The 25,094-nt window shown below is 36.7% G+C and overlaps 3 protein-coding genes across 5 annotated transcripts; 2 read left to right on the top strand and 1 right to left on the bottom strand.

Annotated features, from left to right (window-relative positions):
- Positions 1 to 634: 634 nt before the first annotated feature.
- Positions 635 to 3,232, top strand: LOC149725319 (tectonic-2-like). The gene has a single exon (XM_089892962.1). The coding sequence runs from the start codon at positions 685 to 687 to the stop codon at positions 2,842 to 2,844; it is 2,160 nt and encodes a 719-aa protein (XP_089749088.1). The 5' UTR covers positions 635 to 684; the 3' UTR covers positions 2,845 to 3,232.
- LOC149725318 (uncharacterized) lies at positions 3,217 to 23,472 on the top strand. 3 transcript variants are annotated; one of them, XM_089892952.1, is made up of 39 exons: positions 3,217 to 3,356; positions 3,766 to 3,841; positions 4,051 to 4,187; positions 4,570 to 4,686; positions 4,996 to 5,108; positions 5,460 to 5,607; positions 5,994 to 6,092; positions 6,453 to 6,602; positions 7,031 to 7,177; positions 7,427 to 7,501; positions 7,814 to 8,023; positions 8,971 to 9,084; positions 9,174 to 9,284; positions 9,651 to 9,875; positions 10,220 to 10,384; positions 10,452 to 10,574; positions 10,717 to 10,885; positions 11,475 to 11,626; positions 11,941 to 12,084; positions 12,356 to 12,502; positions 13,047 to 14,120; positions 14,471 to 14,692; positions 14,975 to 15,100; positions 15,391 to 15,639; positions 16,042 to 16,197; positions 16,496 to 16,643; positions 16,967 to 17,049; positions 17,405 to 17,668; positions 17,804 to 17,884; positions 18,217 to 18,409; positions 18,647 to 18,756; positions 18,953 to 19,064; positions 19,459 to 19,667; positions 19,989 to 20,122; positions 20,353 to 20,482; positions 20,954 to 21,133; positions 21,468 to 21,551; positions 22,128 to 22,161; positions 22,558 to 23,472. In XM_089892952.1, exons 1-38 carry the CDS (start codon positions 3,276 to 3,278, stop codon positions 22,134 to 22,136), a joined length of 6,267 nt encoding a protein of 2,088 aa, XP_089749078.1. In that variant the 5' UTR covers positions 3,217 to 3,275; the 3' UTR covers positions 22,137 to 22,161; positions 22,558 to 23,472. The 3 variants fall into 3 exon arrangements, with proteins under 3 accessions (XP_089749078.1, XP_089749079.1, XP_089749077.1); XM_089892953.1 differs by lacking the exon at positions 22,128 to 22,161 and having other exon boundaries at positions 7,814 to 7,939; XM_089892951.1 differs by lacking the exon at positions 22,128 to 22,161.
- Positions 23,465 to 25,024, bottom strand: LOC149725317 (isocitrate dehydrogenase [NAD] subunit alpha, mitochondrial-like). The gene has a single exon (XM_089892970.1). The coding sequence runs from the start codon at positions 24,777 to 24,779 to the stop codon at positions 23,667 to 23,669; it is 1,113 nt and encodes a 370-aa protein (XP_089749096.1). The 5' UTR covers positions 24,780 to 25,024; the 3' UTR covers positions 23,465 to 23,666.
- Between the last annotated feature and the right edge of the window lie 70 nt (positions 25,025 to 25,094).

Genomic DNA, 25,094 nt, shown 5'->3' with positions numbered 1-25,094 from the left:
TATTTTCAAGTTTCGTATGTTATTATTTTGACTTTTCTGGACTAAATAGCTGAAAAATCACCGAAAATAAACATATTTTGTAAAGTGCTAAGGAAAAAGTTATTGTATTTTGCAATTACAATGTTTAAAGGCCGAATTTGTATGTTTTCCTTATTATTTAAATCTTGTAGTTAAATACGATTCGTATGTTTAATGTACGTTACGTTGGTGTAGCGCATGATATGCAAACATAAGTTTGTATATATTGTATTATTGAATTCAAAATTTACAAATCTATTTACTTATAATATAAATTTAGAATGAATTTTAATTACAATATTTTTAAATGCCATCATGCTCTAACTTCTAATATTGGCCAGTCTGCAAAGTATGGCAGTTCCTGACGAGATCTCGCGCGTGCAAGACGGTTATTTTTCGCGTTCGCGCGTGCTATCATTAAAAATCTGCGTGCAAAGCATGTACATTTTCAAGCCACGTTAGGAAATCTTACTTAATTTAATAAGTATTTTTTTCTTTGTTTAATTAACTGGCGTGCGTAGGACAAATTGTGGCGTGCATAACCGAAAGTCTGTAAAAAAATCGCGCGTGCACCTGCCATACTCTGCAGTCTGGAATATTAGTAGACCGGTTACTAAATTGAGTATTATTCTTTTAGGAATACTGGAAAAGTAGATACATGGTACCATGGATGGGTTGTTTACCACCTCTAAATTATTAATTCTACTTTTAATAACAAAGCTGGATTTTACGACCTGTCAATCAAACCTTCAATTAATTCCATCAGCATTTGAGACGAATGTCGGTCATTTCTCTTTAGTATTACAAGGGACATCATCCAATGTAGCTTGTTCGATTAGTGGGAACAGCAACTGGGTAATTACGACACCTACGCTGACAGTAGCATCTTCAGCAACAGTCAACGGAGAGTTAACAACCCCTGTCACAACTCGTCTTGTAGAAAACATTGTAGTTTCATGCAATGACTCTTCAAGTACAGCTACCTCAAATGTGGCAGTTGATATTTCACCAGACGTTACCACCAATTCCACTTCAGTTTTAGCTTCAACAGTTACAATATTCAACAACCCCGCTTTTCAAGACATTGCACCTTGCACGTGTAAGCAAGAAACCAACCAATGCACTATTAACTGCTGTTGTGATCCTTCATGTACTGCTGATCAAATCTCTACGTTCCAGTGTGTTTCAACTGCATTAGATGATCCCAACTTATGCAGTACAACATCAACTAACGTACCAGACTACCACCAATTCACTTGCATACAATTCCTTAACTCACCACTTTTAGGATTATACTTTACAAACTTCACTGGAAGCTTAAACACAGTAAGCACAACTACATTTACCACAAGGGCAGCTACACCAGCAACTAATACATTCAGCTTTAAACAAACAACCAGTGTCCAAACTACCCCAATTACACCATACACAAATGGAGACCGCATACAAACCCAATCACCAAACGGATTTCTAACTTTTCCGCAAAACTCTCTGTCAGGTCAGTGCATTCAAACTTCATACGTACGGTACCAGAACGATACAAGCGCAGTGTGTGTATCTAGAGTCACCTCTGCTACATGTGCAGCTGGTACATTGTATGACGTCAACTATTATCTTAAGTCATCTTCTATCATTGCAGCCACCCCAGGTGGTTCTCCAATATCACCAAACATAACCTTTATATGTGGAAACCAAACAAACTATTTAAAAACCTCCACAGCAGCTTCAACTCCTTTTAGGTCATTTTTTGATGCAAGTAACCCTGTTAATTCTGCCACCCCCTGCACCAATACACCAGGAACACCAATATTTAGTGCTGGCTCATGTGACAACGCAGTTGTTGATGTGTCCTACATTATAACTTGGAATAGCAGCTCCATTACTCAAGTTCTAGTCACCATAACTGTTGCGAATCTAGTTACATCAGCAAATGATGTTCTTTCTCAGAAGTTTGAAACAAAGTTCGAGCATAGTTCGAGTGCAGAGACTATCATCCAGCGGTCTGGGAATCCAGGTTATAACATTGGTTATCCTATTATTTCAGCTTCAGTGTTTGAAAGCAATATTAACCAGACACAAACATTATTAGTGTGGTCAGCTACCAATGATGGCTTGTGTTCCAGCAGTTTATCAAGTCCACCATTATTTGGAAAAGATTCTCTCACAGGGTGTTTGGTTAGGTTATCGTACCTTGATTTTAAAAACTGTAGCGTCCTTCAAAGTGAAATAGAAGCACAACAAAGGTCTCTGCTATCAGCATCATATGTGTCAAGGTTCGGCAACCCTAACACAACAGCTTTAAACACAGACTGGATCCAAATAATTGATAATTTGGACTTTATGAACACTTCATCAGAAACTGTCCCGGGACAGTGTCTTTCGATTCCTGCTCATGTAATAATTGAGTTTATGATGTCACAGACAGGGACAATCGAAGGTGCTCCTATATTTGAAGTGGTTGGTTCCAGAATCAGTTGGTCGCGGGTCACTTGGCAGATGTCATGCTCTGTTAACCAAGCGTGTCAAACTGGAACCTCATTGGTTGAAAACTTTGAAATCACGAGTAGTGTGACCTTTACGGAGGTCAACAGGGTTCAAAGTTCACCCATGACTCTATCGCAACTTGATGATTCAGCTTCGTGTGCAAAAGATGCCACATGTTGGGGTGAAGTGCTTCTTCCGTTGACCCCACAGTTCTACCTTTCCTTTCCAATCACCGCTGCTATGAGTGCAAGAGAAGAAAACATAGCTTGGGCTCTTGTCGTAATATTTTTCTCCGTTGGAGCTGCACTGTTGTCATTTTCATCAATTAGAATTACAAAATAGTTAAATAATTTTAGCAAATAACCTGATACATAGTGTTTCTAGTTTTACACTGTATTTATAAGCATAGGCTACTTCATATGATGGTGTTTTATGTTGTTTAAATTCATATATAGGTCAAAAGAACCTCTGTTTCAACAACTAGACATAAAAAGTGCTTAATTTACCCTCTGTATGATTAAGTTTAGATCATAGCCTATACCTTATACTTCTATTTGTTTTCCACTGTGTCTACAACTTATATGTGACAACTTTTGAAATTTACATTTTTCTATTGTAATTTGTTTATTTGTAATGTCATGTTCAGAATTTTGTAAAATGTTTCCTTTTAAAAATTATCAATTCCCACTATTGTTTAGCGTTGTATATTTACATTTTATATTTTTATTAGGTCAACCAGTTTCCCCCAATGTATATAGAACAATAGTTGTGCAATGTTTAAAGGATTAAAGGACCGTATTGCAAGCGACAGCAGAAGAACAACACCTGTTGCATCCCCAGCTGTAAAAACTAATGTAAGTTAAAACACCGGCATGTGTAGGCTATCCTACTATTTTTCTTGGTAGTTGAGATACTTGCATTTGTGCTTATTACTATTATGTCAGTAATTAGTATAATGTATGCACTATGCTTGAATTTTTCAAATGGCAGCCATTGGCCTGATAAACTTAGAGTAAGTCAATATGTAATGTCTGCATATTCACACGCGGCAATAGCTTCAGCAACTCAACTGTGAGCTTATGTGTGGCAACCATGGATAAGTCACTCAAGTTTGCACCCATGAGGATATAAATGACTTAACTATCCAAAAGTAATGTCCGCTTATTTACACACTGCAATAGCTTTAGCAACACAACTATGGGTGTGGAAGTGGCAACCATGGATAAGTTTCTTAAGTTCCCTCTAAGTATATTTATTTATTAGAATGCGAAAGGACAAGGTGGGCAAGCTACGCCACAAACACCAACCCAACCTGAAAAACCAACTCCTCAAGATAATGGTAAGTAACTAAGTGATAAACCTTTCAATGTAATTACTAAGTTTGAATCTCAGAAGTTTATTTTAGCGTGGCAGTTTAACAATAATTGTTATAACACAAGTGATTTTTTTTAGCGTGTGAAATTGCAATTGTTGTTTTGAGTTTCTTCTTAAAAACTTATTTTTTAGGAGTTTTTTTAGGTTAATTTTTCAAACCAACCTTTTACACAGGTGCTTCGGAAACACCAGTGAAAACAACAGAAGAAACGACCAAAGGTGACCAAGATGAAACATCAACTCCAAACCAAGCAACTGCTGCTGGTGGATTTTTTAAAAGACTCGAGTTTTTAACTCCATTAAAAGACCAGGTATGCATCATAATGAAGTATAAAGTTCATTGTTAAAACACAATGGTGTCTATTGTTTAATAATCTATAATTTTCCTGTAATTAATTACTCACAACAAGCTATGAAGCGTTAAATATATTAATATTACTGCAGGGAAAGATGGGTACCGTTAGAAGTTAAAACGTAACATGAATAATGATTAACATTCCATGTTTCCTGATTGTGTTTTTAACAATTAACAACAATCTTTAGGAGTTAGGGGATACCGATATATCATTTTGTAAATATTCTTTCCTTACTACCTAATAAAACAATAAAAGTGAAAGAAAACATGAATTATCTTTCTCTAACCTACTAAACTAAAACATGGAACATCTTACCCCAACCTACTTTTTTCACTAGATGGCAGCAAAGTTAAACGAGAGTCGAGAATCGATCAACTCTCTCGTTGATGATATCAAGCCGACAAATACTCCCAATAAAAATGTCAACCAGAACCACAGTGGTCATCAAGCTAATGTGAGTCTGGTATTTTAAGATATATGTTGCTTTATTTAAGCTAATCGTTGACCTGAGATGCAACACTATTTCTTAATGGTTCAAAGTGTTATCATTTAGACTTTGTTGGGCCAGTTTATTGACACTCAATAATATAGATTCTATCAATAAGGGTTATGTCTGCAGTGAGGCATACCTGAGACCTAGGATTTAGGTCTATAACTCCAATGCCCAGAGTGCTACCATCTAGACCCCACTGAGACAGTTTATAGACACTTAATAATAATACTTCAAAATCAAGCTACATCATTACAACCCATTTACTCCCAGGATTCTTCCCATCCAAGCGAGAGCCCGCATCCCGATCAGGCTTCTTCTGGTGATCATAATGCAATTGATGTAAACAGCATCACCAAGGATCAACTACTTAATAAAGTATTCAGGTGACTTCACGTTTAATAAGATGTCTATTGGTGAAACTATAGTTGGTAATCATATCTGTTGAGATATTTTACTGAGTTGCTGTCTGGTATTATACTAAACTAACATGCTGTATGAAGTTTAACCAGTTGCACCCAAATGAGCAATTGGTAAAAAATTAACATATGTAAACGCGTTAAAACAGATATAGCTTGGTTGTTTTATTGATAGAGCAGTCATATTAGTGTTGAGTGTCTCTTGAAGGTGCTACAAACCAAAAAAAGGGTTTAAAGCCACCATGACCACACTATTATATGCAACACACTAATATGTTTTGTCACACTATGACACACTTCAATGTTTTGACTCCACAGACTTGAAAAGACGCTCCACAAATATCGTGAGAAATACAGTGAGATGGTTCGCAACTTCCAAACAACACTCAAGGACAATGAAAAAATGAAAGTTGTGATGCAACAAATGCAAGACAAGAACATGAGGAGAATACAAGAAATGAAAGAGGTTTGAACTTGAATTCTTGTTTATAAACCAGACATGTTTGTGTACCCCAGTCCAAATCTACAAAACCATCTTGTACAAGGTGCCAATAACTTTCCAATTCTGCCATAAAACCTTAATATTTACAGGTAAGCTCCACTACATAGTATGCCTAGGCTTGGGGACCTGGATTTGGGCGAGAGTTTGCTCACTACCCCAACAAAAAGCACCCGGCTGTTGGGGTAATAGGCCAACCGTGGCCTAAATCCTAGGACCATTTAAAATCCTAGTAAAAGCGGCCTAAATCCTAGGACACAATTGCCACAAAGAATAGAGTAGACATGAAATGCTTAAAAATACTGTTACTTGTTCCCAAATTAATGAGTTTATGTTGTTATTCTTTGCAATAGGCTGCTGATTTAGACAAGCAAGCAAAGAAACATTTAGAGGAAGAATTAACTTTTTCACTGGAAGAAAAAGAACAAAGGATTGAAGTGTTGCAAACTCAGGTGGGTGTGTAATTGTTTGTGAATCTCTGGGATCAATTGCCCCCACTGCCCCAGGTTGCTACCATCTAGATCCCAATGAGACAGTAAAACATCTATTTTCATCTATTTTTATTGTATTAAAGGTGTAGTCTTCAGTAAGGCACTTCTGGGACCTGGGATGTAGGTATATTACCCCAACACCCAGGGTGCCACCATCTAGACCCCACTGAGGCTGTTCATAAACACTCAATAATAGAGATTTTATTTTATAAAGATAGAATTTATAAGAGTGACGGGGCACATCTGAGACCTGGGTTGTCCTGAAACACCAATAGTGCTGCCATTGAGATTTTACTGACATTAACATCTTTGTATCCTTAGATCCAGTTGTTAAAAGTTGGTGAGAGTGATGCCCCTAAGGGTGATGATAAAGTCCGATCCCTGGAGGTTGCTCTTAAAGAGTCGGAGGAACAAACAAGAACATTACAAAGTGAACTTAATATGAAGATGGAGATGATAGAAGAACTTAAGGTTGGTGGGGTTTGTTTTATTGTGAAATGCTTTTTAAAATTCAGAGTCACGCATTTCTGTGAAAAATGATACTCTGGGTTTGTTGCCTATAGATGTATATGTTTCATACAAAGGTGTCACGTTATCCCAAATATATCGTTGGTTTCAAATTAATTTATAAGTGCGTTCTTATGTGGGGTTCTGTTAATTGCTAATATTCTATTTTACGTTGGTGAACCTGAGGTTTGCGCCAGAGATAGCCTATTACCTCTGTCATCCAGGGTGCTACAAGCCATTAGTGATCACTCAGTTAAAGCAGTGTAATTGTCTGGTCTAGGGAAAGTTGGGCCTTTTGTCACTTTTTAAATGCCAACAATCTTTTAAATGCGTGTCTTAATTTGACCACTTAGTTTACAACAATAACAGCTACTTTAACTTTCTTTCTCCAGCAAAACAACATTGAAGAACGATCTAAGTTGGTTCGGCAACTCAAGCAAGCTAAGTCAGTGGTTGAACAACTTGAACAAGACAAGGGGATGGCAGTCGCTGAAGCTAAACGTTTAACTCATGAAGCTATGGAAGCCAAGGATGGCGAGGTGAAGATTATACACTAAGTATAGATCTTCCATTCTACTCTGTGTGAGGTCCCGCAGCGTGGCACGCCATAAGATTCAGACCAGAATTGGCCTTTTGTTTTGTATAACAGTATTAGTTCTGGTCTGCCATTTAATTTTGTACCTAACTTGGTTTTTTATTTTTTATATTTATAAGCTTTTTAGAGAATACAACCAAAGTAAATAAGTCCTTTTTGCGAGACTTTTTAAAGTGATTTTATTGGTTTCCAGTTAAATGGCTTCCGGCAACAGGTTCAACAACTCCAGGAACAACTTCTTAATGTTGAGACTGAGAAGGAAGAACAGGTGATGGTTGTTTGATGCAGAAATTATAAGTTGGTGCCACCCAGAATAATCACAAACAATATATTTACCAACAAAATTTTATACTAGTGAAGACTGTTGCAACCACTTTTGTAATGCTATAAGTTATCAGCACAAGCTGCACAATTAAGAACAAAGCATTAAATGCATAAATGGAAATTATTTATTCTTGCAGAGCAACAACAGTCATTATAACACAGATGATCTGTAACGCACACCAAGTGACCATTTCCATTTTAGTTTTCGTGTCTTAGCTTTATTAGGGATATGACAATGGTAATTATTGTTCAACAGAGTCGTAACCTGTCGGAAAAGTTGGAATCCGCGTTAACTGAAGTAAAAAATCTTGAAGATGAAAAACAGAAGATTGTTGAAGAAGCCGAGGCCACTAGAGAGAGTATGGAGCAGCAAATAGCGAAGGTAGAACTTGCGTTAGACGACGAGAGAAAAACTCTTGTTGCTGATGTTTCGCGAGGCAAAGCTGAGGTCCTTAAGCTCATGCAGGTGACTGTGATGTCATAAATGTCATTTATGTTGCATTGGTTGGTGTTGTGATGTCATATTATGTGCTATTTATATTTTGTTGCAATATAATGGCGATTGTGGTACAAAGATGGATATACTGGCGCCAAACTTTGAAAATGGGCAGGGAGAGGCGTGCATTTCTATAAAACAAATCTAACTTTTTGACTCCTGGTGTTAACTGATTACTATACTATAGTTCTGGGGTTAGCACGCCTACCCTGCCACCCCAGGTTTGGTGCCTATGACTGTATATTATTTATATACAAAGGTGTCAATCATTAAAATTTACCCAAGTATATCATTGGTTTTCAAATTAGTTTATATAAAAAAAGTTCTCTTGAATCCGAAAAATGGTATGTAAATAAGAAGTTTTGTTGTACCAACATGCATTGTGCCAAAAGTCACTTAGATGTTGCACATAATTGTTCTTAATTTGCATGGTTGCACGTTTAAGTTTGTTAATGTTATAAAGATGATTTTCTAATCTAAGTTCTTTTTATGTTCAGCGCCTGCATGTTGTGCTGTGAGCTGGGACCAGGTTTGCTGTTCATTTTATTTTTTTGGTGAAACTGAAGCGGTATAAGAGCACAGCATGGTGTATGTTCAAAACACACAAATTATGGTTAAAACAGAGTAATTTGTAACCAATAATAACAGTCCCTATGTATGAAATAATTATCTTCAGTTTCTTATGTTTTGTTTTAGAAACAAAACTGAAATGTTAGAAAATACAGACAATTTTGATCAATTTAAATAGGCTGTTATGTTTGTATTGAAACTTATCAAAAAATATGTGTATTTTTCTGCACTTAAAGTAGACTCTTGTTCAAATTATGGTGATTGGTGTATAAACTCCACTGCTAATGTTTGTATTTGTTCCCCTGTTCCATTGGGGGTTGTAAATAAATGAAACGTTCTCGTGGCAGCGTCAATCTCAGGAGCAGTTAAAGATTGCTCAGGAGCAGAAAGAGGAATCGCTCAACCATGTCAAAGAGGAACACGAGGAGGAAATGAGAAAAATGGAGGAGAAATATGAACAGGTGTGAGAATAAGGACTATGTTTGGAGTGTTGTTTAACAATACCTTGATCATAATAACCATTATTACATCATAATATATATTGTTACAGGATAAAGTGAATCTAAGAAGTGAACATGACGAAAAAATGAGAGAACAAATGAAGCAACACGAAGATGTTTTAGTTGAACAAAAGAGAGAAATGAAAGAAAAAATAAAACAGGTTAAAAATTAATGTTTTATACAATTGCCAAAAATACATATTACTTTATGCCTGGTAGAGGAAGTAACAAAATAAAAGATGAATACTGAACATTTGCGTATTTTATTCTAATGGATGAGGTCCTGCACCATGCCAAGCTATAGTATAGGACCTTGGATTTTTCATCAAAGTTTACCCAATATCTCAAAGGAAATGCCTAACCCATCACTCAAATTTGTTTAGTTGAATGCGGAACATTTGCGGATTTTATTCTAATGGATGAGGTCCTGCAGCATGCCATGCTATAGTATAGGACCTTGGATTTTTCATCAAAGTTTACCCAATATCTCAAAGGAAATGCCTAACCCATCACTCAAATTTGTTTAGTTGAATGCGGAACATGAAACAGAACTCAGGCTCGCAATTGAAGAGCGAGAGTTAAGCAAGATGGCTGCCGTGTCTAAACAAGATGATGCCATGCAAGATCTTCTTTATCAGAGACAGGAGGAACTGGATGTTGCTCTCAAGGAGTTAAAGATGGAGAAAGATCGAGGGGAGAAGATCAAAGAAGAGTTGGAGGTGAAGATGGGAGAAAAAGATGAAGAATTAAAGGTTTGGATGTTTGTGATCATCGTTCAAACCGTCTTCGGGAATGATCCAACTCTGACTTAAATCCCAGGTCCCACGGTGCGCCTCGCTGTAGAACCTCACCCATATAGAATAGAATGTGCATATACAATGTTGGGTTCATGAGCCAACTCTGGCCTAAATCTCCGATCCCATGGCATGTTTCACTGTAGGACCTCACCTATATAAAATAGAACATTGAATACATTTTGAAGTTTGGCAGTTCTTAATCGCCTAAAGCCACTAACCCTTTAGCATATTTTGGCTTTTTGTTTGAACTAATTTAACAAACCTGAAGGCTAAACAAAAGCCCTTCACACACACGGCAGGAAATGGAGAAATCTCACAAGCAGTTAGTGGAGGCTGTTAACCAAGAATGGGAGAATAAGTTGGCAGCACAAGTCAAGGACCTTGAAATACAAATGAATGGAATCGAACAAAATAATTCACAGAAATTTGTTGAAATTAACACAAAATGGAACAAAATGAAACAAGTAAGACTTTGTTTGTGTTCTAAAATTCCTTGTGTGTGATGTCATAATGATTTAATTGACCAATCAGGAGACAGAATCACGCCACGCCCAGGAACTAGATTCGATTCGGAAACGAAACGAAAGTGATGCCAGTGAAAAAATGATTTTGTTTCAACAGCAAGCTGTGAAAATATCTCAACTGGAAGCACAGGTTTGAAAATGTGTAATATGTTCATACACCTTATGCTTACTGTTTAGTTGTAACACGGGTGTCTTCTTATACACCAGACACACACAGTGTATTCATACACCTCATGCTCACTGTCGAGTAACAAGATATTTCATATTCCCAGGTATCATCCGAAGAAAAACAAAAATCGAAATTAGAAGAAGATTTGAAAACCTTTCAAGCGGAACGAGCCTCGTTGTCAGAACAGCTGAGTCACCTTCAGGGTGAATATGACAAGACAATGGAAGAACTGAAGGAATTGTCAGAAAATTCTAAAACACAAATCCAAGCAGGTGATTGGTTGTTGTTATTTTAATGTTGATCTATAGGGATATTTTATTATTATTATTATACATTATACCTGGATGCTGGTGCTTTACTATGTTGGTTTTCATTTGTTAATAAGATTGACCTTCATGGGCGTTTATGTGTAATATTCCTGGCAACAATATATGTAATAACATTTATCGCCAAGTAATAGATTTCTTATAGCATGTAGCTTGGGTAACATCATAACGTATCGGCAAGGGTATTATTATGCCTTATTTGCTAGTATTCGATTGTAATATATGTTATACACTATAACTGACCTTTGCAGCTTGAAAGCATAGCTGTCTCATATCATATATAGTTTGCTAACATTCATATGTTAATTTGATAATGGTATTATTATAGATGTTTGTTAATAAAGTATTGTGGGGTAAGACGGGACACCTTTAGCACATAATAATATACAAATATCCTGACCGTGTTTTGAACAAATAACAGCAGTCTATGGGACTCGTAAAGATACAGTTTAATAATTCTTTGAAAAGAGATTATAGAATGTTGTTCCATCTTTTCCTACTCTACTATATTATATATATATATTGGAACCTCCAGGAAAACAAGAGTTAGGCGAAGCAAATGACAAAGCTGTTGTATTGGAAGATGAACTTAAAAAGCATCGCGATAAAGTTTTGCAACTCAAGAACGCTACGAAGGAACAGATATCAACACTAGAGGATGCTGCAGAGCAAGCAAGACTAAAAATTGTAAGGAACCTAAAAAATAATTTTTTGTTTGAAATTTTCGTGGTTGAGATCCTACAGCAATACACGCTAGGGACCTGAAGTTTATTCCAGAGTTGGCCCATTACCCCAACATTGTATATGCAAATTCAGTTCTATATGGGTGGGGTCCAACAGCTAGGCATGCTGTGGGACCTGAAATTTACACCAGAGTTGCCCCATTACACCAACACCAAACACTTGTTTGGAAATTACATCATTTCATTTTTATTTTCATATTTTTATATAAGTCAGTGTTGCACAATTAAATTTGCTGAGTATTGTGTTGAACTTTTAAGGCTGAACTTGAAAACGAAGTGGCAGCACTGAAGTCAGATAATCAAACACTGGTTGCCGAGAAAACTCAAGCAAAGAAGGAAAACATAGAAATAATAGAAAATCTCAAGTCGGAATTGAAAACCGCGCAAATAAAAATTGCTGAGGTGAGTTTTGGTTTATTAGTATTGTTAGTTGGTCCATTACCCCAACATTGTGCACATTCTGTTCTATATGGATGAAGTTCTATAGCGAGGCACGCCATAGGACTTGGGATTTAGACCAGAGTTTGCTCATTAGCCCAACATTGCACATGCACATTCTATTCTATATGGACAAGTTTCTATAGCGAGGCATGCCATGTACCTGTAATTTAAGCCAGATTAAGGTCTGTTACCCCTAAAACTTTGTAGTTACAATATTGAATTAATATTTTAGCAACATGAAGTCGCTCAAGCGAGACTTGCGGAGATGGAAACCCACCACAAGATGGCAGTAGATGAGATGGTTACGAACATGGGGTCCGAGACAAAAGAAGTTTTGATAAAGAATAAAAAGATGGGGAAAATGGTTCATGACTTGGAGGTATAACTGATTAGTTGTGGATAGTCTGAACATCATAGTAGTAGGCCATTAAATGTATTTTTATACTATATATATATATTTATTTATTTTAATACTGCGGTGATGTTCTGTAAATTTTATCAGAACATATCAGTTAGCATTATTGTTTAGCTTTGTTGGGCTACATGCCCATAAAAATTAAGGTGACTGTACACAGTATCCGGAATTTGTCGGTTTTCTCTGTTTTGTCGGAATTTCGCTGCCGTATGCGGAACTCGGTAATGGGTTTGCATACGACTTCGCATGCCGGATTCACATGCCGTACACTCTGTACAGCCACTTTTAGAGTTTGTATGGAATTATGACTATTGATATTCTACAAGACGTGAAAGTTTTACCTGAATTTGGTTGAGTATTGATGCCATGTCACTTTGTTCATTGTTTTAAACATAAGAAGCTTAACATAGGACTTTGTAGAAGACTTTTTTATTCAGTGTTGCAGTTAGGTTATATTCCGTCATATTTCTTCAATGTAAAAGCAATGATGCAATTTATTTTTACAAAGGGTAAAATACATGATGCTGAGCAGAAGTTCAGTGAGAAGGAAAAAGAGCTGGCAACACTGGTGGAATCACATAATACAGTGTTGCACGAACAAGAATCGAAAATCAAGGAATCAGAATCTGCTTTACAAGAAGCACAGAAAGTCTTAGAAGAAGAGAAACTAAAAACACAAAATTTGGCTTCAGAAATACAAAGCAAACAGAAAGAATATGAAGAAATGGTGGTTGGGTTGAAACATAAATTTGAAGTTGAAAAGGAACAGTTTGAAAACAAGATGCACCACGATTTAGAGCAAAAGGAAGACGAGATAAAGAATATAAAATTGGAAATTAAAGCTGGGAAGTCAGATCTCCATGCACAGTTTGAAAATACTTTGAATGAAAAACTCAAAGCGTTGGAAGAAGCATTGCAACAAAAATTTAACATTGAAAAGTCAGAATTTGCTGCTCAGCTTGAAAATGTGGTTACAGAGAAATCTGGCTTGGAAAATAAGTTGGTTGAATGTGAAAATGAAATGGTTGGGCTTAGGGAAGAGTTAGAAACTTCTAGTGTAAAGATGGCGGAAAAGGATACAAAAATTGAAAGTTTGGAACTGAATTTAAACCAAGTTAGTTCGGAGTTGAAGAAACAGAATGAGAATTTATCGCAAGCTTTTGAAGTTTCCGGGAGGCGGGACCAAGAGTTGGATCAAACGCGACAAGATTTGGAGAAACATATTCAAGAGTGGGATAAAGTGAGACAGGAGTTCGCTCAGAAAAGTTCGGAGCTAGAGGGAAGAGTAGTGGAGCTTGCGGATGTTAATACCAAGCTTAAAGATGAGAAAGATGATCTTATGAAGAAGGTTGCTGGTGTGCAGGAAGAATTGAAACTTGCACAAACTGCGGCTCAGGAGAGTACTGGTGATGTCGTGTCGCTTAAAAACATCGTTAATGAGTTGAAAGTGAAGCTGAAGTCAACGGAAGATGAATTATCTTCGGTGGTTAAGTCATCTGAGGAAGAAGTTGCGGAACACGAGGCAGAAATCAACAAATATAAAGAAGCTTGGAGTAAAAAGGTTCAAGAGTTCAAATCTAAGGTGGGTTGTGACTGTGTGGAGGTAATTATGTGGGTTGTTCAAATAAAGGTGGTGAGAGTCACAGTGTATATAGCAAAGTGGTATATATGGTTGCGGAATGGTTTAGCTGCTTTCAAATAGAATCTATATTACTAAGTAGCCATAAACTGACACAGGAAGGTCTAGATAGCAGCACCTTGTGTGTTGGGGTAATAGACCTACATCCCAGGTCTCAGGTGTGTCTTACCGAGGATCTCGCCCTTGTAAAATAGAATTTCTATTATTTCTATTATTGAGCACCTACAAACTCCCTATGTTTATTCCTTGTACTTTTTAAAAACTTTTAAAACTAAATTCAACTTGCACCACAGAGAGAAGCTTTGGTTGTCCGTTTAAAAGAAGAGTTTGAGGCTGAACGGTCTTCGTTGGTCTCCAACTTCCAGGAGGAGAAAAAGTCCTTGGAGGAGAGGTTTGAGAGGGAGAGATCGGAGACAGAGGAAGCTCTTGCATCCAAGATGAGCAAAGATCACGAGGATGAGATGGCCAGCATTAGGGAGATGTGGAAGGGAAAGTATACAGAGCTTAAACAAAAGGTGGGTGTGATGTCATAATAGAGGGTTGTGATGTCATAATGGAGGGTTGTGATGTCTAAGTTTAAAACTAGAGAACGCAGTTTCATTTTAAATGTATTTTTTTATATTATATATATTTTTTTAATGCTGCTAGTTGCTACAATTTTCCGTAAATAGTATTGTCAGGACATGTGAGTTAGCGTTATTGTTTAGCTGTGTTGGGTTTCAGTCACATAGAAACTAATTAGAGTTCCCAATCATAGAATTATATAAACTCAATAAGCCGTATCCATGTTCGTTCAGGCGGAACAAAGAATCGCCCAATTACATTCCAAGTTAAAAGAGACGACGGCAGAGCATGAAGTTTTAAAGGAAAAGTTTTATAAGATGGACGGAAGCGTGGCTGAAGATGGAATGAAGTTGAAACAGGTTGGTGTACTGTCTGGATACTTAACTCATGATCAGCAGATGTTTCAGACAGTAACTTGATGAATAGTAACCTCTTTTACACTGATGATGGACCAAGTTACTGTCTGCAGATGTTTACTGTAAGTTTAGTATCTGTACTGTAACTTGGTCCATCATCAGTGTAAAAGAGGTTACTATTTAGTATTCACCAAGTTACTGTTTAAAACATCTGCTGATCATGAGTTTAGTATCCAGACAGTAACTTGGTCCATCATCAATGCACAGAAAGTTAAATAAACTTTTTTGTTCAGGCTTTTGAGGAAATTGCTTCAAAATCTTCTGAAATCGAAATTCTTGAAAAGAAATTAAATGAATCTGAAGATTCGTTCCGAGATTTGTCGACCCAACTTGATGAGTCAAGTTCCAGCCACCAGAAGGCAGCAGAGACAATGCAGGAACTCCGAGAGGAATTGAGGAGCAAGGAGGAGGAGTTGGAGAAAGTGAGAGTGGGAGAGGAGGAGCAAAGGAGGAATATGGAGGAAACCCAACAAGCTCTGCAGGTGGATGAATTTATGTAACAGAGAGATTTATAATGTAGGCTCATAACATACAGTGTAGGTTGTAGCGTTGTAGGCACCCAATCTGGGGTGGCAGGGTGGGCGAGCATACCCTAGAATTTTCTACGCCTCATTAATTAAACATTACAAGACAACCAATAAGTTAGCCCTATACCCAAACTCCAAGTTGTAACCTTTTATTAACTTGGCGGGTCGACCACTGCAGTTTTAGGAGAGCAATATGACTGCATGACTGTCATATTGTTATGGTATAAGTAGTATGCAACTTTAAGAGTAATTGGTTTAGTAAAGCTTTGGTTTAATTTTTGGGTTACTATATTCATATATAACCACTCAGAATTTATAGTTTCTGTTCCTAATACACTTTTTGTTACGTTCTTTTAGACAAAATTATCTGAGAACACTGATCTTGAAAATAATCTGAAGGCAACACTGGAGCAACTTGATGTTAACCAATCAAAAGCCGGCGATTTGTTGGAAGAAGTTACGACATTAAAAAATTCACTAGAGGCAGCAGAGAGCGCAAATAATAATTTGCAGGTAATTTAATGAAATATATAAATAATATTAAAGAAATATTAGAATTGAATAGCTTTTCTGGTAAAATGGAACATATAGAACTTACACAAAGGGTATTCACCCCTTACGTAATGCCTGGTAGTAATAATAGCAGAATTCTGGAAAATTCATAAATCATGGAAAGAAATCATGAAATATATTGATATGATTTAAATTACTCATAATTGTAGAATGTATAAGATTATAATCCATATAGATGTGTGTAATAATGGTTAATTGTTTCACCTTTTTATGTCATAATACAACTACCTACTCACAGAAGCGAAACAGTGAATTAATCGCCGCGGTAACCAGCGCTAACGACAACAGTGAAGCGCTGAAGCGTGACCACGAGAAATCGGTCGCTCTGTCGCAAATATTGGGTGAGGAAAGTCAACGATTGAAAACTGAGTTGGAAGAATTGAAAGGTTTGTGTTGTTGTGGTGTGGCGAAATAGATACATAAGGTGTCTTCACATTCAATGGGTGTAGTTGGGTTTAGCAAAATGAATAAGTTACTGTGTAATCTCAAACTGCCATATATATATATATATATATATGTACATACATCTCATGGCCTACTGAGAATGGAAGAGATACATAACTTATATAAACTGTAAAAAGTGGTGCAACCATTTCAAGGGTATTGGTTTGTTGACTGTTTAAAAGATTATCTCAATATACTAAAGTGATGGTCAAATTTAATTTCACTTATATAAACACTATCGTATAACAGAATATTTATCATTTAGAAATGAAAGCAAATGATGCAAAAACAGCGAATCAAGAAATGGGAGAAAAAATCAAGAAACTCAACAATGAACACCAGACCAAGGTAGACTATTAGTTGTTTATAATATTCTATATGGGTGAGATACAGTTAAGCCTGGTATGGTATATGGGATTTATGCATATAGTTGGCCCATTATTTCAACACATTGTGTTCTATACAATATGGGTGAGATCCTACATTGAGACATAACCCATTAACACAAAAAAAGTTTTAAAAGGTTGAGATGTTAAATAAGTGGTTTTATTTAACTGTGGCCTAAATTCTACAAAAAGTTCCAACCTCTGGCGTGCCCAGCGACACGACTTCATCTATATACAGTAGAACAAATGTATTGGGATAATGGGCGACTCTGGCTTACTCGAATAGAAATCATGTTTTATCTCGTTGTTTTTGACAGATGAACGATTTAAAGAAAAAGGCAGAGCAACGACTTACACAGATTAAAAAAACTTTTGGAACTCAACTTGAAGAGAAACTAACAAAGATTGCGGAAGTTAACGATCAGAACCTCGCTCTTAAGGAACAACTTCGCTCCTTGGAGGAGCTTAGGAGTGAAGAAGAGAAAGAGAAAAGTGAGAGAATGGAAGAGAATAAGAATGCAGAAGAATTGGAGGAGAAAATAAAAGAGCTGGAAGAAAAGCTTGAGCAAGATGTTGAAAAAGTAAGTTTTCTGCTGTGAATATTTCTCGGTTTATTCTATTAATTTGCTTTTATCGTATTAAAACGTTAATATCCATAGTATGGCAGAGAAAGCGTTATTTAATATTTTCTCCTTCAAAACTATTTTTTACTTCAGGAGAAGAGGGAAGTTGTTAGGATAATTGAAGAGAATAAAGAGGAGAGGAGGAAACATGAGGAGCATCTTGATGATGTAAAGGTGGGTGGCTTGGAAGTGTGGCATGTGGGAGGTTCCGTGGCACGAAGCCATGTGGTGGGGTGCCACGGAGTCATGGATAGAAGTGCCATAGCTGTCAGTCATAGTTCTGAGTATATTAAACTTTGTTTTCTTTTAGTATGATGAAACTGATGGGATTTTAGTTTATTAATAAAGTTGTAAAACTTCTTGCATTCCCAACCTCTAAATGCCTGAGTTTGGCTTTGTTTTAAAGTTAGGTAAAAAATGCAGCTTTACCCCACCTTTTAACATTAAATTCACTGTGATTTTAGGTTTAAAATAAAATTTGAATAATTTATATGTTTTCTATGTAGGCTGTGCTCAGTGAAGCGCGTCAGAAACTCGAAGAGGTTGAAGAAAAGATGAAAGAGGAGAAAAATAATTATGAGGTGGCGATAAAAGAAGAGAGAAGCAGGAGAATAATGTGTGAGGAGCGGCTCGCAAAGGAGGAAATGAAAGAGAGAAACATGGAGGAGAAAGAGACGGAGTGGGAGAAAGAGAGAGAAAGTGGGTTATGATGTCATAAAACTAAAATTCTATAACAATTCTACATCAGTTAAAAAAACACTTTAAAACTGACACTTTCGAAACTACAGGCCAATACACATCAGTTCTTATAGCCCATACTACTACCAGCCTGTGTGTATTAATTTTTTAAGAGTATTTATTATACCTGCCATGGGTGGGATTTGATCCACTGACCTTTGGTTTGGGTAATAATAAGTTTTAAATCCATTACTTCAGGTTATTCAACCCAGCTTGATGTCCTAAACTCAGATTTGGAAAAGTTGAAAAATGAAAGCGAAACTCGACTGGAAACACAGATTCAAGAAAAAGAATCGGCAACACTGGAGGTATATTTCGCAACACTGGAGGGCTATCGGCAACACTGGAGGGCTATTTTTTTGTTTATATTTAAAATAACTGCGTCCAAATGTGTTTCTGTAACTTTGACAAAAGGTTTATGGTGGATAAATTTGTCATATTTTGACCTTGTTTTAGGATTTCCATTTTTTTATTCTTACAATGAGATGTCTTTACTTTATCCAGCTTGAAACTTGCAAGAAACGAATGGAAAAATTGGAAAAAAGTCGTGAAAAATTAAAAGTTGAGCTCGATAAGCAAATTACTGTTAGCAACGAACAACAACAAGCATTGAGGGGTGGGTGGATTGGAAATACTTTTCTATGGGACAAAAAATGGAGTTTATTTTTTATTTGGGCTTCAATTTAACCGATTTTTGAAATAGAGGTTGTAAGAGTATGGATATTGCAACAAAACCAAACATACCAAGCTCTAAGTTCTGGTTTAATCGTTGAAGCTGTCCGTGGGTATAACACTTTGTTTTAACCCTGTTACTAATAGGTTGTAGCACCGTTGGTATCAGGGTAATAGCTCAACTCATCCCGAATCTCCAGTCCCATGATATGCTTGGCTGTAGGACCTCATCTATATAGAATAAAATGTGCATATACAGTGTAATGGACCGACTCTGGTACAAATCTCCAGTCCCATGGCATGCCTAACTGTACGATCTCACCTGCTTTTCTTTCCAGATGAAGTTGAAACGACGAAGAAACAAGTGGAGGCTCTTTCTCGCTCAGCGGTCGATGATTCCTCTGTGGAGCTTGATCGTGAGTTGAAGAAGATGCAGGAGGACTTTGAGATGAGGATGAGGAGCAAGGAGGAGGAGAACCAGGAGAAGGTGAAAAGGTTGGTCAAGGAGTATGAGACGGAGAAGGCGAAGATGGAAGAAAAGTTTCAGGTATGATGTTTCTATGTTGGAGTAATGATGTTTGTATGGTAGGGTAATGGTGTTTCTATAGTAGTGTAATGGTGTTTCTATTCTACTATATGGGGGGAAGGTCATATACCAAATCACCCCTGGGGACCTGAGACTTAGGCTAGAGTTTGCAAATTATGCCAACACCCAGGGTGTTGCCACATGGTCCGTACCAGTAGGCAACAGGAGATGTAAGAGCTTTCCTTTATTTCATATGGTTAAATATGTATTGTTTCTCTTTGTATCAATAATTAACTTTTATGCTTACATATCAAATAGAGTAACTTGTCACTTTATCATCAGGTCCAGATATTAAATGTGACCGAGAAATGTGAATCTGGTGAAAAGTTGGTGCGTGAGCAACACCATGTGGAGATAATGCAACTGCAGAAGGATATGTTAAAGTTGGAGAAGCGACTTGAGGATACCGTGGAAAAGTAAGTAGTGTTGGAATGTATTTGGTATTTAAGGGTGGGGTATAACATGCGTTTGTTTGGGGTTTACATGTCTTGTGCTGTCCAGTTATAACATTGGTGTCTTGTTTTACATATGGTTAACACACTTCATGCTTGCTGTCAAGTTCAAACATGTGTTAAGCATGTTTTAAACTGGGTAAAAATGTTTTTCAATCTAAAAAATTATTTATCAAGTTTGCCCTCGATTGTAGATACGAGAATGAGATCCACAAGAGGGAGTCTGAGATGTCAGAGCAAGTTGATAAAGCGACTTATCGAGCGCTAACTGCTGAGAAGAAATTGCAAGACACAGGGATGGAACATACCATTGTTCAACTACAGGTTTATTGTATTTGTATGCATGAGATTTTACTGGTAATATTATTTTGAATAAATTATTGAATGTAACTTATTTATCCTTATATGGCGAGGCATGGATAGTCGTTATAACATGGGTATTCTGTTTCATCTTTAGTTACTACAGGTTTCTTGTGTTTGTGAACATAAGATTTTCGGAATGTTATGTGTAGTTTTCGTGGTAACCTGTAAGTGGAACGAGGTAAAAACCCGAACACCCGTGTTATCACGACTGTCGTTTTCTCACTACGCAAGGATAAATAAGTTGTATACTTGGTAACTCGTAAGCAACCAAGAGGTTTATGAAACAGAACAACTGTGGTATAACGACTATACACAAGTTACAATCATTTAATCTCCAACGTGTTGGTTTACGGCTGGCACTGAAGCTATGAATCATACTGGAAATATTTCAAGTTAAATTACGCCTATATGAATCTTAACACCCAACCGCAGGAGCAAGTTACTGAACTATCGAAGTCTCTTGCCTCAACACAGCAGCGAGAGCGAGAAATCTCAAATTATTTGCAAGAAGCGAAGACAAGGATGTCGTTGAATTCACATCTTGCTGACCCCGAGAGAGTGAAATATTTACGTCAAGTATTGTACGAGTATATGATGGGGTCAGAAGGAAAGGTGGGGTCATGATGGTGTAGTTGGCATCAATGTGTTTGGATTTCTAATAAAATCTGACCACAGGTGTCACGTTTGTGAACTTTTAATAAATTCCGAGGTGATATTGTTAAAATACAGTTACACTCATAGCTGTCAAACATAGGGAACCTCATTGAATAATGTGGTGAATGCAATATACTTTGGCTCTGCTTATTTGTGTCTTTTGTATACGTCTGTTTGTAAGTGCATCAGTTTTTATTATCTCCAAGCATACATGTAACCAAGGGCTTAAGAATGGATATTATCCCAAGATTAAATAAAAAAGAATCCACTTAGCTGACACCCCTACTTACAGACCATGGCTAAAGTCCTTGTTGTGTTGATGCAATATCCCCAGGATGAAGCACAGCGGATATTAGAAAGACATAAACTACCACCAGTAAGTTGATATTTGTATCTCTTGCATGTTGTGTGTATTATATCTTGGGGTACGGGAGGTGTCTTAGACCTCATGCTTGCTGTCAAGCTGCCACTATTTTTAATTTTAACAAAAATCATTACAATTTCACTTTAATTTATAAAGGTTCTCACTTTGTAGAATCATCCAAATCTGCCGCTGCAGTGAGCCTTGAACCTTTTACCCTTAGTTTACACTTAAGCTAACAATAGTCCGATATCATTTAGATAGACCAGATATATTTCCCAAGTTCTGATCTTCTGGTGTAAAAATTATTGTTAAATTTTGTTATGGGTAATTTTTATGGCATAGAAAACAATGGTCCTGATAAAATCAGCATTATTTTTATTTCTGAAGGTAAATTGTTATCATAAAATCATAAGCTTATAACAACTGCAACAAAGAATATGTTTAAGTTATCTATTCTCCTTGAGTCTTAAACCAAACTAACCACAGTGAGCTTTAAACCCCGAACCCCTAGTTTTTTACATACCTAAACATTGAACTAACTTAGATAAATAATCAACGCATGTTCTCACATCATTTGTTTGTTTCTAGAAAAGTTGAAGTGATTGCATGGCGTTACAACGAAGTAAGAATTTGGTTTGTTGTTTTCCATCATTGTTTGTCATAATCTGCATTGTTATGCTCATAATCAGTTGGTGGATAAATAGTCATTTGATCCTGATGTGATTTGCTTTTTCACTTAACGTATTTATTGGCGATGGTGTTACGCAAATGACTTCAATGAAATGTAATTGTTGCAACAACTGCATGTATAAGTGAACACTAGTAATGTTTGATGCTTAATTGCCTTTATCAGTTCTTGGCACAAGTAAACCACTCAAACTGTGTGATGTGAAACTTGCAGTAACTAACAAGAATTTATGATAAATATGACATGTATTGTGAAAACATTTTTTTATTTTGTGTTGAGAATGTACAGTTGATAACCTCTGAACAAAGAAAACAAATTTTTTTTTTTCAGGATTGGCTAGAAGATGATACAAGATCAAAGAGATAGCGTGGTGTACCCAAGAATGTAATATGCACAATAATAGTATTTATTAAGTGCAATAAATGCACTTTGTTTTATGTGCCTTATGTATCCTATGTACAACTAACTATATTTTAGTATCGTTAATTACCGTGCAATGTAATTGAAATCCTAAGCAAACTGCCCGGGAAAGACACTTACACATTTAAGTTAATGTTTCTTAAACTTTGTCCCCTAAACTAAATAATACTAAATTAATATAGCAAAAGGCGACCCTATTTCCAAAACTACAATTTACATTTCCATCCATTCTTTTAAGAATATATTCTTATTTAAACCTTTACAATAAAAGTCAAAAGGCTTTGTAAACCACTGTTGTAGGCTTTAACCAAATGGCGCCTACTTTCTATCGCTAGCCAGGGGTTAAAACAGTAGCTAAAGCAATTTTAAGGGGTTAAAACAGTAGCTAAAGCAATTTTAAGGGGTTAATCAGTAGCTAAAGCAACTGATACTTTAATGCCAATTCAACTGCACATCTCAGTTTATAAACTGGCCATCATATTTTGTTGCCGTTTTTAATCTCTGTGTAACTAAGATCGGTCCTTATTTTATCTTCTTTTATAAATAACTTGTTATGGGATAATATGCGTTTTACGTAAAATTCTACTAAACTTAGCATTTTGATTTACGTGTTGATTATTTCAAATCGAAAGCATTAGCACATTATAGATGCACCTTTTAACCTGTTAATTAGTGGCCATATAGTTTTAAACCTATTTTAAATATCAGACTTGTTGGTTTGTTATTTAGAGGCTAAATTTAAACTGTTATTATTTGGTTTTTCTCGTTTCTGTTTTTGTCAAATCTCGGATATTTTATAAATTAAAACACGGTGATGTAACAAAACAGTTTGTAATCAACAATGAAGCAGCAAATGAACCATATTGACAACAAAAACAAACTGGCAATATCAAAGGTATCTATGGTGCAATTTGAACATTCTGTATATTATCTCAACTGCATTGTGGACAGAGCAGAAATAAGTAGAACTACAAGTTACAGAGGTCACAGTAATCAAGATAACATGAACTTTATGGAGTTTACAAATCTTTTACTCTGAGGCAAACTTCATTCGTGAACTTTGAGCATGTGGCGTCACCCCCAAGATCTTTAGTGCGCGATTTCTTCTCTCTAATCGCGTCAAAACAAGCCTGCTCGATCCTACCAGCGTAATTCATCTTCCCCAGGTGTCTAAGCATCATGATGGCAGAAAGCAGAAGGGCAGTTGGGTTAGCTAGGTCCTTCCCTGCGATATCTGGTGCCGTACCATGTACAGATTCAAATAAAGCCGTTCCATTAGCACCAATGTTACCACTAGGAGTAACTCCTAAGCCACCAATGAGACCAGCGCACAGATCACTTAAAATATCGCCGTACAAGTTTGGCATCACGAGGACGTCAAACTGAGATGGATCTTGTACAATGTTAAGACACACAGTATCAAGATACATCTCGTTGAACTTGATGTCTCTGTTCTTCTCAGCAGTTTCCCTGCAGCATCTTAAGAACAAGCCATCAGTCATTCTCATGATGTTGGCTTTATGGACTACAGTGACATTTTTACGCGCATTCTTGCGAGCGTAATCAAACGCAAACTCTGCAACTTTACGTGAAGCTTCTTCAGTTATAAGCTTAATACTTTGCACCACGCCGTCCACAATTGCGTGCTCTATGCCCGAGTATTCCCCCTCAGTGTTTTCTCTTATGGTCACCAAGTTCACACCATCGTATGGAGTCTTGTATCCATCCAATGACACACATGGCCTCACATTCGCGTAAAGATCAAATGTTTTTCGGAGCAGAAGATTCATAGATGGGTGACCAGCAGCAATTGGAGTGCCAAGAGGTCCTTTTAAACCAACTTTATTCTTATTAATAGACTCCTGAGCCTCAATTGGAATGATCCATTTTCCTCCAGGCCCCTTCATTGCTGTCACATTTCTTTCTTCCCAGGAGATTGGTGCTCCAGCTGCATCAAAGATCTTCATTACCGAATCTGAGATCTCTGGTCCAATTCCATCCCCAGGAATCATGGTGCAGATTCTTTGTTCTTCAGTTTCGGGAACGGCGGGTTTGGCTGAGGTTGCGTAACCATTTCGAGCGAAAAATAACGGCAAACGTCGAGTTACAGATTTAACTAAAGTTGATGCCATGACGCTTGTAACAGATTTTCAAATAAATAAAAAACGAGGAACCTGTAGTAGCAAACACGCACAAAACTGTTAAAAAAATTATTTTTTCATAATGTAACAAAAACGGCATAATAAAATAACTACCTTACGCGTACTTACGGTACATTACTAAACCAACTAATCTTGCGCAACATCTATAGTCAGAAAACAACTGTCTCTGCAAACTTACCAGTCAATAGCAGACCACTAGCACCCGAATGACAAATTAATGTCCACTTATTTTTTTCTACAGTGAATTCTAACCTACGTAGTGATGTACAGGTCAAATTTAAGCTG

This window comes from Ciona robusta, chromosome 14 (genome assembly GCF_009617815.1).
Source record: "Ciona robusta chromosome 14, ASM961781v2".
Classification (NCBI taxonomy): Eukaryota; Metazoa; Chordata; class Ascidiacea; order Phlebobranchia; family Cionidae; genus Ciona; species Ciona robusta.
The sequence above is the reverse complement of the archived record's forward strand: the minus strand, read 5'-3'. Positions and strand labels throughout refer to the sequence as shown.